The 17,281-nt window shown below is 42.2% G+C and overlaps 1 protein-coding gene across 4 annotated transcripts in view; it reads left to right on the plus strand.

The window, feature by feature from the left end:
- The first annotated feature begins 1,415 nt into the window (after positions 1 to 1,415).
- LOC111833336 (PHD finger protein 21B-like) overlaps positions 1,416 to 17,281 on the plus strand; it is a 70,605-nt gene continuing 54,739 nt past the window's right edge. For 2 of the 4 annotated variants that reach the window (XM_023791513.2, XM_072710753.1), the window contains exons 1-3: positions 1,416 to 1,890; positions 2,295 to 2,327; positions 2,601 to 2,666. In XM_023791513.2, the coding sequence (XP_023647281.1) occupies positions 1,837 to 1,890; positions 2,295 to 2,327; positions 2,601 to 2,666 (153 nt within the window). In that variant the 5' untranslated portion in view covers positions 1,416 to 1,836. The remainder of the gene's footprint in view (positions 1,891 to 2,294; positions 2,328 to 2,600; positions 2,667 to 17,281) is intronic. The other 2 variants (XM_072710744.1, XM_023791514.2) reach the window with 2 other exon arrangements.

Here is a 17,281-nt window from a genome sequence, read left to right on the forward strand (position 1 = left end):
TACCCGACATATTTTTTTGCTCGTTTTCTATAAAAACGCACAGCGATGCTGCCGCCCGTTCGCGTCGAGCTGCAGCCGGTCCTCGCGGCCGCCCGGCCCACTCCGGCCCGATGATTCGCTCTCCGCCAGCGCTCTCCGCGGTCCTCTTCGGGCACATGCACCAGCCGCCACTTATGATTGGTCCCCGCAACATCCCTTCGCGCACCGAACATCAAAAGTCTCCAATTGTGGCTTGATTCTATGCGGTGGGGGTGGACGAATTCTTTGAGCATTGGTTTAGGAGAGAAAAAAAAGAATATGTGTTTATTGGCAAAACAACCACATTCTGTTACTTGCCTCTTTGCTACCCACAAATAGTACCGCAACAACAAAACACTTAAATAGTTCGTTTTGTCACTTGGTGATATTAATTCGTATACATAGCCTACAAGAAAAAAATGCTTTTGTGCACAAATATTTACAAGTTAATGTATAATTTATAATTACAAAATAATAAAACAGGAAACCGCACCTAAAATAGGGGAAATGGAAAACACCAAATAGTGTAAGCTACTCCACAGCTCCATCAAGGGAAGCTATCTTAAAGTCAACATTTGAACACTTACTCGATAACATGATTTGGTTTCTAACGTAGTGGATAATATAATCGTCCAACAGTTCATAATTATAGCTACGTTTCTTCCTTTTTTCAAACTTTTGCTAGTTAGTAACTGTATGCCACTGCTCCTTTTGGTTAAATATTCTCGATCGTCTATGTAATATTTTCCTAACATTTTGTCACGAGTTGGGGTTGAAGGTCACAATTATTAATATTCCTATTTTTAGGCTTCCCGAAAAGAGCAAATGCATGTGTTGCTTTAACCACATCTCATAAGCAATTTATTTAGACCAGGCTAATTCCATAAGACTGTGACAGTATCACTAACATACCTATTTAATTAAACCCGAAATTTAAAAAGTTGGTATTGCATTATATGTCTTTTTGAAAGTTGCCATTTTGGAATTTCTAAATCTTACTTGCTTTTGACTGCATTCGTGATAAATTAGTATTACGAATAATGAATTGGTATATAAAGACAAAATGAACAAGGTTTCGCTACACGTTAGGCTTATATTTACCGTGTGTCAATTCATCATATTGAGACAGTAAAAATAGGGTTAGACAGAGAAGCCACATTTAAGGTACATACAACTATGTTTGTCTTAAACAAGGAAAATGTTTTATTTTTGAGATAAAATATATTTTCGTGGCATCTGCATTTACTTATTATACGTAATCGGAAGTATTTCTGGACACTATGAGTAATTTTAATACAATGTTGTTGACTAGCTTTGTACGCATCTAAAAGTGCGCATGACTGATCGTATGTGTGTGTGACAGAAAGGGAGAGAAGACAGAGGAGGGGAGAGTTCTGTTCGTCTTTCACTGCTCCATCCGGGAACTTTCGAATTAGCATTGACAGCCGAAGCGCAACTTTTCCAGGAGCAAAGTGAAATCAAGCCGCGCACTCGGACAAAATATAGGCCTTCGTTTTCAACTCGAAATCACCGAATTTAAAATATTATAACCCCTTGGACTACATGAATCGTCGCTAAGAGATCGTAGGAGTGGATCTGTCCAGGTGCTGAAATCTTTTTTCCATCTTTAGAGCACTTTGTTCACTGGCGTAAAGTGAGTGATGAGTCCTATTGCCAGTAAAGAAACAAGAACTTGCTTTGCAGGCTGAGTAGTTCTTCTTTCGATTGTTATTGCCGCTTTTTAAAAAATCTTTATTTTCCGGAAACTTCACCTCGATTGGTTCGAAAGTGAAAGAAAAGTGTTTTGGAAGTCGGAACATGGAATTACAAGGCCTACAAGAGGCGTTGAAAGTAGAAATCCAGTGTCATCAGGTAAAAGAAAAAATCTTATTATTATACCCTTATTGGTCTTCTAGGCGAAAGGGAGCGAGCGAGAGCGAAAATCCGAGGGAGATCAAACGCGACCGGTTACAATCTGGAGAAATAAGTAGGCGATCTGTACTGTTTTACTTCTGTGTCTAAGGACGGCATAACATGTTGTTTGGAGAGAAATTGTTAATGTACTTTTTGGAGTAGTTTGGCAATTTCGTGGGTCTTTTTGGAACAACAAGCATTTGGAGTAATAATGCGGTGGTTTCTGTGTAGCGATCAGTACGAGACTTGAATATTTATGAGGTGCAGGGAACTGACTCGCTGTGTGCTCGCCGCTTTGTTCCTCCCTTACACACTAACTTGAAACACTTTTGTAATTCTTGTTTTATTCTGTTTCCGTTCAGAAACTAGTTGCACAAATGAAGCAAGAACCACAGGTAAATTGCCATTTCTAAAGTATTGTTATTGTCTTTAAACGAGGCAGTTGCATTGGGAGAGAGTGGAAAAACTTTATCTGGATCTATCTTTTTCCCTCCCTCTCTCTTTCCCCATTTACTCACCGGAGATTTCACTGCTTTGTCCTCAGTGTGACTTTGCAGGAAAAACGCAACGCAATTAATTCAAGTTTTTTTTCCATTATCGACGGTGTTATACAAAGTATTTGGGGGGTGTCGTTTTCATTACACTGAATATGTTTTGTTCAATTGTAGGATGGAGAGCTTAAGAAACAACTACACGAAAGGCAAACAAGAATAACAGCTCTAAGCGAAAAACAAGTAAGCTTTTCTCACTGTGTTGATTTGTGGCAAATTACTGCAATTTGTTTCATGTCATAGCGTAGCTTAGTATTGTGCTCCAACGGTGTTCGGGACAAATACGGATTATCAAATGGTTGGAAAGTATCCGATTTTATTTTGGGCGAAAATCGAGTGAAGTCCCATTGTTACACAAAGTCCTGACGGTCGATTACTATTTTGTTCGGATACACTCTTAAGTTCTGCAATATGAAATGTTGGAAAAAAATTTAGCGTCCATTTTGAGTAGGTCGACATATTTCTGGAGAGTAATAAAGGGGAGGATGTTAAGTGTCCTGCGATTACTTTAAAACTGTGGAGGTATATTTAAGTATAAATGTATATATTCCGGAACCTGTGGGCGCATTTAAAAAAAATATTTTTTATGGACTTATTCATTACTTTATTGTCATGAGCTATTATTTCTTGGTGGTCACATGACACGATGGTAGCATTTGATTCGACTTCACTAGTCCACTTTCACTTTTTTCATAATCCTCCATCAGACGGTGCTTAAGATTAACTTTCCCTTTTTCCCCTCTCTCAGTTGAGTAAAGCTGTGTATTCGTGGGGGGTGGGGTGTTATTTATCAACCAGGGTGATTACAGTTGTGCCGCTTTTTGTATGGACGCGCAGTATTTCAGCACCACGAACAGATGCCATTAGAAAGCTGCGCTACATCCCCCCAACCCCCATCACCATGAGTCTCGTTAATTTACAAAGTTGCCGAAGCTACGACTGGAAACAGCAGTGAAACACTTTGTGAAACATGCAAACGCGGCGGCACGGCTGTGCGCCACTGGGTGTGTGCAGGGGAACGAGGGGTTTTCACGCGTATGGCGCTTTTTGCTTAAGTTTAATCGATCGCGTTTTCCTTCGGAATGCAGTTTTCAGCACTTGGAACAGCGCCTCGATCCCTCCCTCTACCACCTCCACCTCTCCGCAAAGGCGCTTGAAATTTTCCGTAAACGTGCTGCGAAATGAGGGTCGCAGCTTAACCTGGGATTTGGGGGTTTTATATTTTTGGCGTTTGCGAAACATTAAGGGATTCGCGCTGTCGGGTGGTGTGTTTTTTCTCTGCCGTGTTTTCGCCAAGCGCTCCCATTTGATAGTGGAAGCTTCCATTTTGTGCGAGAAGGGGGAGCCGGTTCCTTTCCCAACATGGAGAGAAAAAAAGTCAGCGGAGTTTGGTGGTGGGGGGATGGGCCCCATTCATGCTGAACATTACCATTTTGATTGCTTTGATGCTGTTTTTGGAGAAGGGGGAGGGAGGAAAAGGGAGAGAGAAAAACCGAGTCAGCACGGCGCAGGCCATGTTCAGAGGCTGGGCGCAGCCGATTCGGGCTCTTCTCAGAGGCGAAATCTGACCTCGGATTGCTGATGCCTTCTTATATATACGGCGCTGCGTCTTTGCCGCCGTATACCGACATTTTTAGGTACAACAACTAGCCACAATTTGCTAATAAACACCTGCGGAATAGTTTTATAGTTTTATACACACACACAATCTCTCTTTCTCTCTCTCTCTCTCTCTCTCTCTCTCTCTCTCTCTATATATATATATATATATATATATATATATATATATATATATATATATATATTCACATATATATTCACATATATATATATATATTCACTTTTATAAGCAACACGTAATCACTGTAGGACATATTGTATTATTGAATTATACGATTATATGAATATACACACAATGGCGTCGGAGTTTGATACGTCCTACCCCTCTCCCCGGGCTCCATACTCTCTCTCTCTCTCTCTCTCTCTCTCTCTCTCTCTCTCTCTCTCATATATTCTGATCTATACATATATATCTCAGAATCAGAATCTTTATCATTGTACAAGTACAACAAGTACATATATATACATACACACACACACGTATGTGTGTGTATGTATGTTAGTGTGTATATATGTATTTCTGTTGTAAAAGAGATATTGTACAAGAAAACACGGTAGTACAGATAAAAACATTCAGTGAACACCTTTATAGAAAAATACGTACAGCTTGTTAATCTGTACGTGAAATAACCTATTTAAGCATCTTTTTATTGTGTTCATTGTGTGTGTGTATGTGTGTGTGTGTGTGTGCGTTTTTAATGTGTTCCAATTAATTGTCACTATACAAAGGCACACAAGTCCTAAGTCATTACAGGAAAAAACACTTGAAAATGTTAACATTATTTATTAATTGTGTTTTAGTTACTAAGTTTAAAACTTAGTAACTAAAACGTTTATATAAAAATTAAGGTATATGCCAGATTATTATCAGAATTTGCAAATTAGGTGAAAAACTGAGCTGTTCTTTGAAGCTGATTATGATTATTAAAATAATAAGCACAGACGGTTGTTTGAGTATAAGTAAAATGTATAGCATGAACCTACACTGGATATGTGCTATAGATGGATGAATAAATAAACAGATCAAAATTGTGAAATCCATGGTCACCTTTTGGTGAATGATAACGGAGAATAATAAATAAAACGGAAATCTGACAATTGACTGTCGACTTCTGAAACAATAAAAAAAGGAAGATAAATGCAGGAATAGGAGGACAGGACAGTAAAGAGTAATAAAGGTCACTGTCAGATATTCTAGGTGATATTATAATTAGTGTTCAAATTAAGCAGTGAATAGCCAGAGAAGTGAGTGGAGGTTTGCCATATAATTTCCGGCTCTGTGTCCCGTGCAGCTATTCTCTGTTCTCTACGCTTGGCGTCAAAGCTGCAGTGTCGCCGGCTATCCGCGGCAGGGCTGGCTATCGTGGCAGGGCAGGCTATCCGCGGCAGGGCCGGCTATCGTGGCAGGGCAGGCTATCGTGGCAGGGCTGGCTATCGTGGCAGGGCAGGCTATCGCGGCAGGGCAGGCTATCCGTAGCAGGGCCGGCTATCCGCGGCAGGCTATCCGCGGCAGGCTAACCGCGGCAGGGCAGGCTATCGTGGCAGGGCAGGCTATCCGTGGCAGGGCCGGCTATCCGCCTACTCTGGTTCCCCTGGGGTAGTCTTGGCCTTTTCAGGCCATGCTGCCAGGAAGTGGCTTCCGGTGGCCTTGCAGCTTAGCCGTCACAGCCCCCGTGCCGAACGGGCACTGAGAGCCACCTGGCCCTCAGGCAAAAAAAAATGCCCCCCCCCCCCCCCTTCAAGAGGGAAGAGAGGAATTCTGGTTGGCCATTTGAAATGAGGGCTTTTTTCATCCGTTTTACATCTTTGTGTGAACATTCGCTGGTGTTCTGCACATATGGTGTCATCTGGGGATATCTGTTTTTCTCCCGCTGAATCTTACCGATGCGAGTGAGCACGTGCATTGAATATCCAATAGTTCTCTACTGGGGGGGGGGAGGGGGGGGTTACCTTTAAAAAGCCAACACTTCACACACTGTTGTAAATAATCCTGTTTTTGAAGATGGCTGATATTTGCTGTGCATTTTGTATCAGCGTGACTGGATATGGATGCCCGTAAGTGCATGTTTAGTGCTGTCTCCTACTGAACGGACTCAGCTACAGATTTATGACTCCAATTATGTTTTTCATGGTCTTTTAATTTTTAACATCTGGACCCGTTAACATTTTTTTTTGTTGCTTCAAAATAATTCTACTGTTGGAGTATCTGTTCCCATATGATGTTTATGAAGACCTTCTACACTCTTTTATTTTTGCTAAATTAGTTCTGGATGCACCCAGTGCGTAGATTGATTAATGCTGACGCATGACTCATTGTGGAAATGTACAGACAAGCACGATGGAGACCATAGTGTTTAAACATTGTCATAGACTGTCGGTATTAGGGATCACATGGATACTTTGTGTTCATACAAGGATGTAATGTTAAACCTGAACACACCAGCAGTGTGTGTGTGTGTGTGTGTGTGTGGTCCAGGTATACATTATCCAACAATATGATAAAAACCTGCTATTTTGACACTGTGGGGACACAGTGGTTTACATTTTTTTTCTTCAATTTTATAAAAATCTGTGACTGCAATCAAAAAACTAAAAATACCAAAAGACTTGTATTTTGTTTGGTCACTTATGTTTAAGGTTAGGACTGGGTAGGGTTAAGGTTGTCATTGTTAGGAATAGAGTTTTGCCCATAGAAATGAATGGACGGTCCCCACAAAGATATGAGTACAGGTCTGTGTGTGTTTGTGTCTGTGTGTCCCTGTCCTGCATTGTGTTAAAACAGGGACATCCTGATCCTGCACAGGATTCACTGTAAACATCTCAGACTTTTTCAGTTCAGTTCAATTTTATTTATATGATGTCTTTTCACAATATTACATTGTCTCAAAGCGCTTTACATTGTCCTAGCCAAAATCCCCTAGTGAGCAAGAAACTTTGGGAGGAACCAGACTTAAAGGGGGAGCCCGGCCTCCAGGGGCCGGCAGCGGAAGTCAAATGAACAACGTAGCAAAAACCTAGCTTATACCGTCCAAATTTTGAGATTTGAGTCTCTGTGCGGGGGGGGGGGGGGGCAGGCAGGTGATGGCACACAGGGGCTGGTGCTGCTTCTGATGGCAGGATGAACAGTTGTACAGCAGCAGGGAAGGAAGGAGAGACGTCACAGGAATGAGGGCGAGCAGACCGGAAGGACGTCACGAGTAGCGGAGGCGTATTAGGCAGCAGCTTTCGCTTCTACAAGGTGATGTTGTGTCGCCTTGTCCGCTGTTTTATACCATCAAAAAAGCCTCCCGGTAAAGAGATTCAAATTAGCTTGGAAAATGGGGCTGTACCCAAGCAGGGGGCAGCATGTTCAGGGGGCAGCTCTGCTCACAGGTGTAATCTGGAGTCTCCTTCGCTTGGACGCCATAATCATGAAGTAATTTTCCTTCTGCCCAGGCTCGTTGTGAGAAGATTATACGTGCATCACCAATTTATTCATATCCTGCACCCATGCCCCCCCCCCAAACCCCCCCCCCCCATCGACAGCAGAAGTTTGAAGCTGTAAATAAGCAGTCGCCTTGCTGCGTGAAAGGACACCATGCATGTGTGTCTATTATTTTTTTTTTCTTGTGCACCCATTGGTTGGCTGGTGCTGGCCCAGTATGTTACAGTGGCGGGGGGGGTTAACCATGCACAGATGTGCGAAGCAGATGGGTGCAATGTCCAGGGATATCTAGCACAGGAAAGAGACAGTGATGAGTTGGATGGCGTAAGAAGGACAGAAAGAAATAATCTAGAAAGGAAATGTAAACTTAGCTTGGGTTTAGGGACAAATACAAATACGTTGGTTGAAGGGAGGGTGTCCTTGGAGTGAATGGTTTGACTGTATGACAAGCACAGTTTTGGGGACCTTGATATTTCAGTTTTTAGTCAACATAGTTTTGTTTCAAGCACCATTATCTTCAAACAGCTTGCTGATTAACGGACTCTTGGTATGAGTTTTAAGCTGCACGCCTCCATCAGGTGTTACTGGGAGTTGCTGTGATGTAACCAATTTAACATACACATCTCAGAGGTGATCCTCGGATCACATTTGTTTTAATGCGGCACATTCTTGACAAACGTCTGTCTGCGGCTGGTATTGACTACAATTACACACCAGGGATAGCTGTTGGAGCCCCTCCCAGAAAAGGCCTCTGTCAACATTAAATAGCAGACAGACACAGAAACAGCTCAGCTGGAGTTGACCCCTGACCTCCTCAGCTGACCTATAAGGGCAGTCCATTTGGCCAAAGTATGGCTCCCTGTCTTCTGGGGCTGGAAGCTGAGTTCAGCCAGCAGCTTACAGGATGGTGATGGTGAGGGTGGGGGTGTGTGTTTTGTTTTAATGTCATGAGGGAGGAGTTAACCTTTTTGGAAAAGCCATTGTAGAGCGCTGCTTGCATCTGTCTGTCAGTGTGAAGAAGGTGAAGAGGACGGACCATGGGAAGGATTAGTGGTAGTATGGCTACTCCTGTTGTCTTTTTGTTTTGGGTTCAGAAACAGGGCTCAGGTTCACAAAAAGAAAATCAAAGCATGATGACAAAGATAGAACTCTGGTATCTGGGGAAACAGCCTTTGCTGAAATCTGACTGAGGCTTTGCTGAAATCTGACTGAGCCTTTGTTGAAATCTGACTGAGCCTTTGTTGAAATTTGACTGAGCCTTTGTTGAAATTTGACTGAGCCTATACTGAAATTTGATAATTTGACTAAAATCATAGATGGTGCTTTAAACGAAGTGATCAGTGTGGCCCAACAGTGAGCTGGAGTGCTAGTTCACATGTTTCTAGTTCTTGTTGTCTTCACCACGCAGTGCTTGTACAGACTGACAGCACACAAGTAAACCAGTAATACCCACTTTAATACCCTCTTTCTGGACACTTCAGAATAACTGGGCACAACAGCCATGCCTTATTTAATGCCAGTTTAAGACAAATTTTTATTGATCCCAAGGGGAAATGTTTTTGCATAAAATACACTGATACAAGCATGTAGTGCAAAATGAAGGGAAAGTGCAAAGATGATGCATATAGTGGAAAAAGTACAAATAGTGCAAACAGTATAAAGTACACAAAGAGAATATTATGCAATCAGAGTATTGTGAAGGAAGTAAATAAATATAAATAAATTAACAGGTGGCATATGTACAATTAATGTAGTGAAATTCCAGTGCTATCTTTTAAAGATGAAATGCTGTCCTGACGTGTTATGGCTGGGGGTGGGGGCTGGCATGTCAGGAGGAGGTAGCAGGTAGAAAGCTCTGGGGAGTTTTACTTGCACAAAAATGTTCTGAGGGCAGAATGAGAAATGATTGGTTTAGAGAGATAACCAATCAGATTGTAGAGGAGGTTGGTCCAAGCAACTAGAAGAGGGAAAACCAAGACATCTGATTGGCCTTCTTGAAGTGGGATGTGGCGTCACCTTATGCTGTTTCTCATGTCCCTTACAGCCCATAATGAGGCTGTTTTATTTCAGGGTCTCCCTAATCTTGCTTACGCTCATGGATTGCTACTTGTATTGGTGGCTCCAGGTCGCCATCCGCTGACATGGCGGTAAGATTGGCCACCGCTGGTGTGTTTTCCCACATCCTGACCAGACTCCCAAGATGCTTCATTAGCGGAGCTGGCCAGTGTGGTTATATGGCAGAACTGCAGAGTGTTTTTCTGCTCACGTGTCCTCGCCTTTCGGGTGCAAGATTAACTCAAGGGGCCAGCCATCTTTCCTCTGATCTGCTGGCTCATTTAGGTGTGAAAACAGAGAACATTTCTTTAGTAAAGAAATAAAAAACTCAGCCTTCTTTTTGGTTGTCATTGGACATTGCTGAGAAAGCATGTCTGAATACAGGTAGACCCTAAACGCAGTCATACAGCTTTTTTGTATTTAGTCTGCAAGTTTCTTTCCCCGCAATTCACAGTTAAATGTTGTAATCAGACAGAAAAACACACTGAGTGCAGCAACAGAAGTTCTATGAAGGTGTGTTTTACCTTAGTTCTCTCAGGCTGCTGTCTGTCATTTCTATAGGAGCATTTCATTAGTGAACTGAAAATGCAGACGTCTGTTTTCACTGGCCGTGTTAGCCGGCAGGAAGCACATATCCTTTTAGCCTCGTGAATCTGAGCTGGCAGTGATATTCATCGCTTCTGATCCTGCTTTCTCAGTCTTAACATAATTAAATCTCTGAACAATTGGCCAGTACGCTTCAAGTAAACTGTAGAAGGTTTCTCACAAAAATGAGCATTGATTGTGGCTGCTGCCAAGTCATTCATCTTAATACCTCTGAACGTTGAAGCTTATGGATATTTTTATTTAGCTGTATAGCTCTGGTAGGCCTGCACAGCCGTCTGTGCGACTTTCAGTTGTGTCTGCGTCTGTGTGTGCCTGCTTTGCTTTCCTTGCTCTCACTCCAGCGACAGCTTCCCCCTCTGCCGGGATCGCGAGCCTATTTCCCGGCCTGCTGCCCACTCACAAAGTGCAGCTCCCAGGCCTGTCAGAAAGCCTGGGTCTGTAGTCACCAGGGCCCTCAGGGTGGGAGGTGAGCAAACATGGCCAAGTTGCATGACGACGGTCCAGGCTGTAACATGGGCCTCCGGGACTCATGGTGAGGGGCACGGGGACATGAGTGGGGACGAGTAGAGGGCATCTGTGCATCACCAGAGAGTGATTGAGTCTCCTCCCATTGTTACTCTGAGCTTCAAGCCATGTGTGTCATCTTTTGTTTGCAGAATCCTTTTAAACACTACCGGAAGGCAGTTTAAACGTCCACATTTAATTAAGAAGGCCGTTTCATGGCTCATGCCATGACTTCCTCAAGGGGATCACTGTGCTAACACTCCCAGGGTGACAGAGGCCTGAAACAATGAACAAAACAGGCCGCTCTGAGTGTACCCTTGACAGCAACACTTACAGTAACTCTGACCACAACATTGACTGTCTGTAACACATTGTAACACTGACTGTAACCCAGACTGTATCACTTACTGTTATTCTGACTATGACACTCACTGTAACTTTGACTGTAACACTGACTGTTAGCCTAACTTAGTGCTGGGTGACATGACCAAAAATTTATATCGTGGTATTTTTTAAGATTCTGGCGGTTTTACAGTATATCACGGTATTTTTTCAAGTTCACCCTTACCGCGACAGTAAGTGTTTACATCAATAAAAAAAGTTTACAAAGGTTTTTTTTTAAAAAGGTTTTTATTAATTATTATTATTAAAAAATCATTTACATTTAGCTTGATAGTATAACCAACGTATTTTATCAAATTATAAGTATTCAGCTTGATAGAGACATGTTTTATTGATTATAACCATGTATTTAGCGTGATAAGAATTGTTTCACTTACATATTTTATTAAATTAATAATGCATATTTAGTAAGATAGCGGTGTTTTATTGATTATAACTATATATTTAGCTCCATACAGACATTTTCTATTTATTATTACTGTGTATTTAGCTTGGTAACAACATGTTTGCTTCACTGGCATGAATTTAATAATTATTACGTGATAAATCGATAATATTAGGGATCTTGCTTTATTGATATGAATTTAATTGCAGACCAAATTATATTACATTTAATACGAAGTTTCAGACACAGACTCAATGAGTACATACAAATAGTATAATGCTGAATTGAGAATTGGTGTGTTATAAAGTTATAACTGTTAGTTAAATGGGTACGCACAGCTAACAGGGGTCCCGTCTCAATACACTCTGCAATAGCGCTTCTGGCAGTGAGCAGTATTATATAATTTGCTGCTTATTGAAGAGTAACAGCTGTTGTTTCAGCTATGCTATGGTATGCCATTATATGTAACACTGTAACACTGATTGTTAACACTGATTGTAACTCTTATTGTAACTCTGACAGCTACTCTGACTGTAACACTAACCAGTGTTAATGCCAAGAACGCAATGATTGTACTTCTGGTTTTGGCAAGACTGGTCTTGGTAATTTGAGGAGTGTAACAGTTCATCTATTCTAATCAATGTATCGATTGTTAAAGCCATGATACAATTCAATCGGCTCAATTAATAAATATTGACTCATATTACATTTTGATGATACACTGTGAAAAAACCTCTCACACAAATCAATCTAGAGACTCACCTTAGTAGAGTAGATACCAATACATTACAGTACATCTATGCAGTTTAGTACACCTGTGTTCCTATGTTTTCAGAAAGTATCCTACACATATCCAGAAATAGTTTTTTGTTGTTAAAGTATAAATACAAGACCGTGTTTGTTGTACAGACATGTTTGTATTTTTGAGACATTTCTAAAGTACTCTGAAGTTTTTTCAACATATTCTCTTGTTAAAATGAACAATTTAACAGTATGTCTTTTTGAATTCGAATAAATTCCACTAAAATCAGGTTATATTTCAATGTATTGAAAATATTGAATCAAATTGAATCATATCACAGTAACATTTCAAATATCTGCAGATATCGAATTGGTGCCATGCAAAACTGAAATCGAATCGCATTATGGGTAAGCTTATGATTTGGACCCGTACTAACTTGCCTCCCACGAACAAACTTGGATGATTCATGAGAATGATCTCGTTTGGAAAGGATGCAACCTATGCATCCTTGATATTTGGGCCGGGGCAAGAACGACATCCAGGGATTTGTACCATCCTCCGTTCTCCTGTTCTTAGTATTGGAACTGGTCTTCAACAATGGAAGATCATGCAAAATGGCTATGTGAGAACACAAGTATGGTCAAGTACACATATTGAAAAACACCCTGTAACACAGATTGTAACAATGTAACACCACCTCATGATCATAATGGTTGTTTCATTCTTTTAATTTAGGGTCACTGCAAAGCTTATAGAGGTGAAACTTAGTTATGAGGACTAGAGACAGCTTAGCCTAACTGTAGGGTTTCTATCCATTACATTGTTGCTCTGGTACCATTTCCTGGGTGCTGATGCATTCTGGTTCTAGCTGGAGCCTGTGGCTAGCACACAGAAGGTTGACCTTCTGTAATAATAATGTCCGGTTTGTTGTTCGGTGCTCTCGGGCTGCTCTTACGCCATTAATTCTGAATTTCAAGGTCGACTCACACTTGTTGAAAGGCTTTCTCAGAAACAGCTTACACATGCTTATGTCCTGAATGTTCTTTCAGGATGAGTAAGGCCTGCCGTGCACGCATAAAAGACTATTAGGGTCGGGGAGGGAACTATGTTTTCATCGTGAAAATGGGAATGATTAAGCAGTGTAAGTCAGGGAGTGCGATGCAAGATGCCACTTTGCTCAGTGTAAGACCAATGCTCACATACCACTTAGCCCTCTGTTGGGTGTTCATCTCTCCAAGCAATGAAGGAAACACAGGGCTGTTTGGTAAAGGTGGTGACTCAGTCCGTGGTGGGGCACGTGGCAGGTTGCATGCGACTGGGACACCTCACTTCTCAGGCCGCGCATCACCGCCGCTGCCTCTCCGCACTCTGGAGATAATAGAGGCTGGCAGCGTAGAGTGTAAAGGAAGAAAAGGAAGCACTCTCTCAAGGACATTTCACGTCACAGGGAAAATAATCATTCGAACAAAAAAGTTATAAAAGTCATCATTCTGGAAGGCCCACATAACTGTAAAATAGCCTCTTATTATTCACAGTATTAGAATATGAAGATCTTTTTTGCATTCTCTACAAGGTCATCATGATATAAATACTGTGCTTCACTATTTTACTCTTTATAGAGAAGAAGAAGTTAAGAAATCGCTCTATATAGGACAGGTGTTGTTTTGTGCCCTTCGTTCCTCTCAGAAAGCTGAGCCGTGGCCCGTCAGGAGAGCGAGAGCGCTTCTCGCTGTGCTCACGTGTTCTCCATCTTCCTTTAGGGCGGAGACGAGAGCACGTCCTGACTTTGCGTCCCGCTCGGAGGGGCGGAGATTTACGGATTTGTCACGGCATGGGGCTTACTGTACGTCTATCGGTGCTCCGCCCACCTGCGTGATGTTTCCCCACACAGTCTGGGACAAGCCCAAAATGGGTGATTATGCTGGCTGGTAAAATCCTCAGCCTAAAATTTGCTGTAGGAGGGACATTTTTCTGCTACCACAGTTTGCTGAAGACCCCAGCTATTTGGAGTCCGCAAGGTTTTCTGGCAGTAGACCTGGTGCTGGAATTGAGGTGTGTTTGGGGGGGGGGGGGGGCACGTGAGGCGACGTCCAGTCCTGGAGCCATCAGCTTTCTGGAGGGCTGTACTTCACCAGAACTGGGGCTGACTTGTACACATTGGAATTTAATTATGAGCAGGGGGGGGGGGGGACGACAATACCCAATGACAGGTCTCTTTAAGGAGATGGAGAGCTGTGGCAGCTAAATTCGGAGCTTCCCTTAATGAACTGCCTCTGGATCCCTGTATCGTAGCAACACGTCTGCCGGCTCAGCAGCTGGGGCGAGGGCTGTCCCCTAGCCCACTGTCAGAATGTCACCTGCGCTGTCCTTATGTGCTGTCTGTCCCCACCTCTTGGCCTTGCGTCTTATTCCGGTCAGCCATATTTGAATGTTCGTGATACACGCTAAAGGCCATATGTAAACATTTCTCAGTTGGAGTCTATCTTACAAACTCAGGCCACTTCAAATGACTCAATAGGTCCCACAAAGTTGAACTGTGAGCTGCATTTCTGGGTAATGTGTTTCATTCACTGTTCTAAATCTGCTTTGACTATTGAGATTTTTTTTGTGTGTTTTTGCAGATACATTATGTTGCCGTTGCTTCTGGTATGAATGTTTTGTGCTGGGAGTGGATCCAAGTTTTCCATAAAAGAGTTTTTTTTTGTTGCTTTTGTATCCTTGTTAAGGTCCCTGGAGTCATCCCTCCATCTTGATTGATTGGTAGATCGATTGTTCGACCACATTTTGTCCTGAAACATTGTTTTGAGATATTACACTGTGATTTAGGTCCTCACCGATCCTACTCATCCTTTCTGAAGTTATTCTTTCCTCCTGTAAAAGCACAGATATCATGGAGTGACATTTTGTTTTGTACTACGATTTAAACCTAGCTCGTCTAAAGTTTTTTTTAGAGAAAGTTTAGACCAAACCTTTTTGCTTGGGGATTAAGTTGATCTCCTAATCTGTTTCAGGTTAAAGGCTTCAGCGGCATGAATATCCTTTATCAAAAGCTATTGGTCACTCTCCCATAATGAGGTAGAAACACAGGGGGTCGAAAATGCCGTTTCAAGTGACAGATGCAAGAGAGTATCACTAAAGCTGGCTGAACTAACGAAGGCATCGCCTTGCGCTCCAATGTGCTGACGGAGGAGATGTGCCGCTGGAAGATTCCACCGCTATTATTGCTACTGGGCGTAATCACATTTGTCAAAAATTACAGAGACATAATAAACCCAAACTTAGTTTACAGCAGCTTTTTTGGGTTCTTTACACACCCCCGGCATTGCAGAAAAAAAGTTTGATGCTTTCAGCTGGTGACTGTTGCGTTACCCGTGATGCCATATGCTGGTTTATGTGCACTGGGTGTGTCACCGATCTGTTATTTATTGAGGATGAAGAGATTTTCCGATGAAACAATAAAAGGTTGTGCTATGAAAGGGGCAAGTCGGGAGCTCTCCTTTTCCAAAACAGAGGCGATGTGGGGTTTTGCCTCTGAGTTCATTGTGGTCCAATTTGTCAGCTGGACACGTCTCAATTCATCGGTGAATAACAAGATTAGCTTGCATTAGTGGTCCAGTTGGATTACTTGACTACAACTGGCCAATGCTTTCAAATATGCAAAGATGACTTCATTTGTCTGACTGCCCCCCCCCCCCCCCAAACCCTTTTGGAACTTAACTTTTCATAGTGAACCTGGAATACGACAGCAATATTGGGAGTGTCAGTGTGTAAATAAACCAGTCCTCCCAGGAACCAGTCGCAGCCTTGGCTCTAACGGCTCAGGCTATTTTTGACAATATTTGTACTAAAGTTGTGTTAAATAATTATGTGTTTTCAGTGTTTGATTTCCTGTAGTGGTGTAAGACTAATAATATGTTTCCATTTAAGGTTTTCATTCTCAGTCGTAATTGCATGCTGCGAGGCATGTTTATTTTGGTTGAAGAGCTGGCAGGTTAGAAATTTCTATCATTCGGACGTGTACTTCGGTCGTACTTTGGTGCAATACTGTTTTTGCCAAAGACTAAGTGCTATTGGTGATTGCTTATTCTTGTTAGGTTTCAATATATGAATTTGGTGCACGTCAACAAAAAATGCAGCCCCCTGAGTATAATATTATTATCGCGCACAATCGAGTCAATGTGAGTGATTTCGGACCCTGAAAACAAAGCAAGAGTTTGGGATTTCTGGTCAACTTCCCCTGCACTTGAACTGTTTATCCATTATTGAGGCCCATTGTGCTGGAATCATAATGGAGAAAGTGAATCCAAAAAGAAGGCCGTTCTTTATTTAAAAGGAATTACTTCAAAGGAGGTTTTAAAAATAGATCAAAACGTTGTTCCACAATCGAAATGCATGACTCTGCTTTTAGGTGGAGCACTTCTCCCTAAAGAGAGCCCACATCTTCACTCTCAGCCTGTGTCCGGTTTGTGTTTATAATCAGCCAGCCCGTGTTAAGTGGAAGCGTTGTCCGTCACATTCTGTTCTTTTTATTCATCTTTGTTGCCGTTCCAGTAGAAATATTGTAATTGTCATTCATTTATTATTAGCAACGTTGTGTTTTTGGTAGCTAAATTTTAACAAGAAATCCAGATAAAAGATGATTCATTATTACAGCTATAATTTGACCATTAACAAGTGGTTTGGCTGATGAAGGTTTAGATTAGGACCTCTCAGCTAACACTCTGGCTCAGCTAAGACGTTTGAGGGCCCCGTCTCTGAGTTTACAGCCCTGTTGGGAGGGCCTACCTTGTCGGTGTTGCAGCACACACGGAGTATGTCTAGTTACTCCTCTGGGTGGCTGATGGGTGTTGGGCAGTGGCTGCGGTGTAGCTCAGCTGCCTGTCAAAGCCCAAAGTAAACCCCAAACCTGCGCACCTCAATGTACTCCAGCCGAAAATACTGCCGTCTCCAAGATTTACTGTTCCAGATGCTGCCGTTGCCACCAGACGTGTGTGAAATGACCACATGAAGTTAAGAACATCTCCACTTCCTCCAGCCTTGTTATGGGTTTCAAGCTCGTC

Source organism: Paramormyrops kingsleyae, chromosome 1 (genome assembly GCF_048594095.1).
Source record: "Paramormyrops kingsleyae isolate MSU_618 chromosome 1, PKINGS_0.4, whole genome shotgun sequence".
Taxonomy (NCBI): domain Eukaryota; kingdom Metazoa; phylum Chordata; class Actinopteri; order Osteoglossiformes; family Mormyridae; genus Paramormyrops; species Paramormyrops kingsleyae.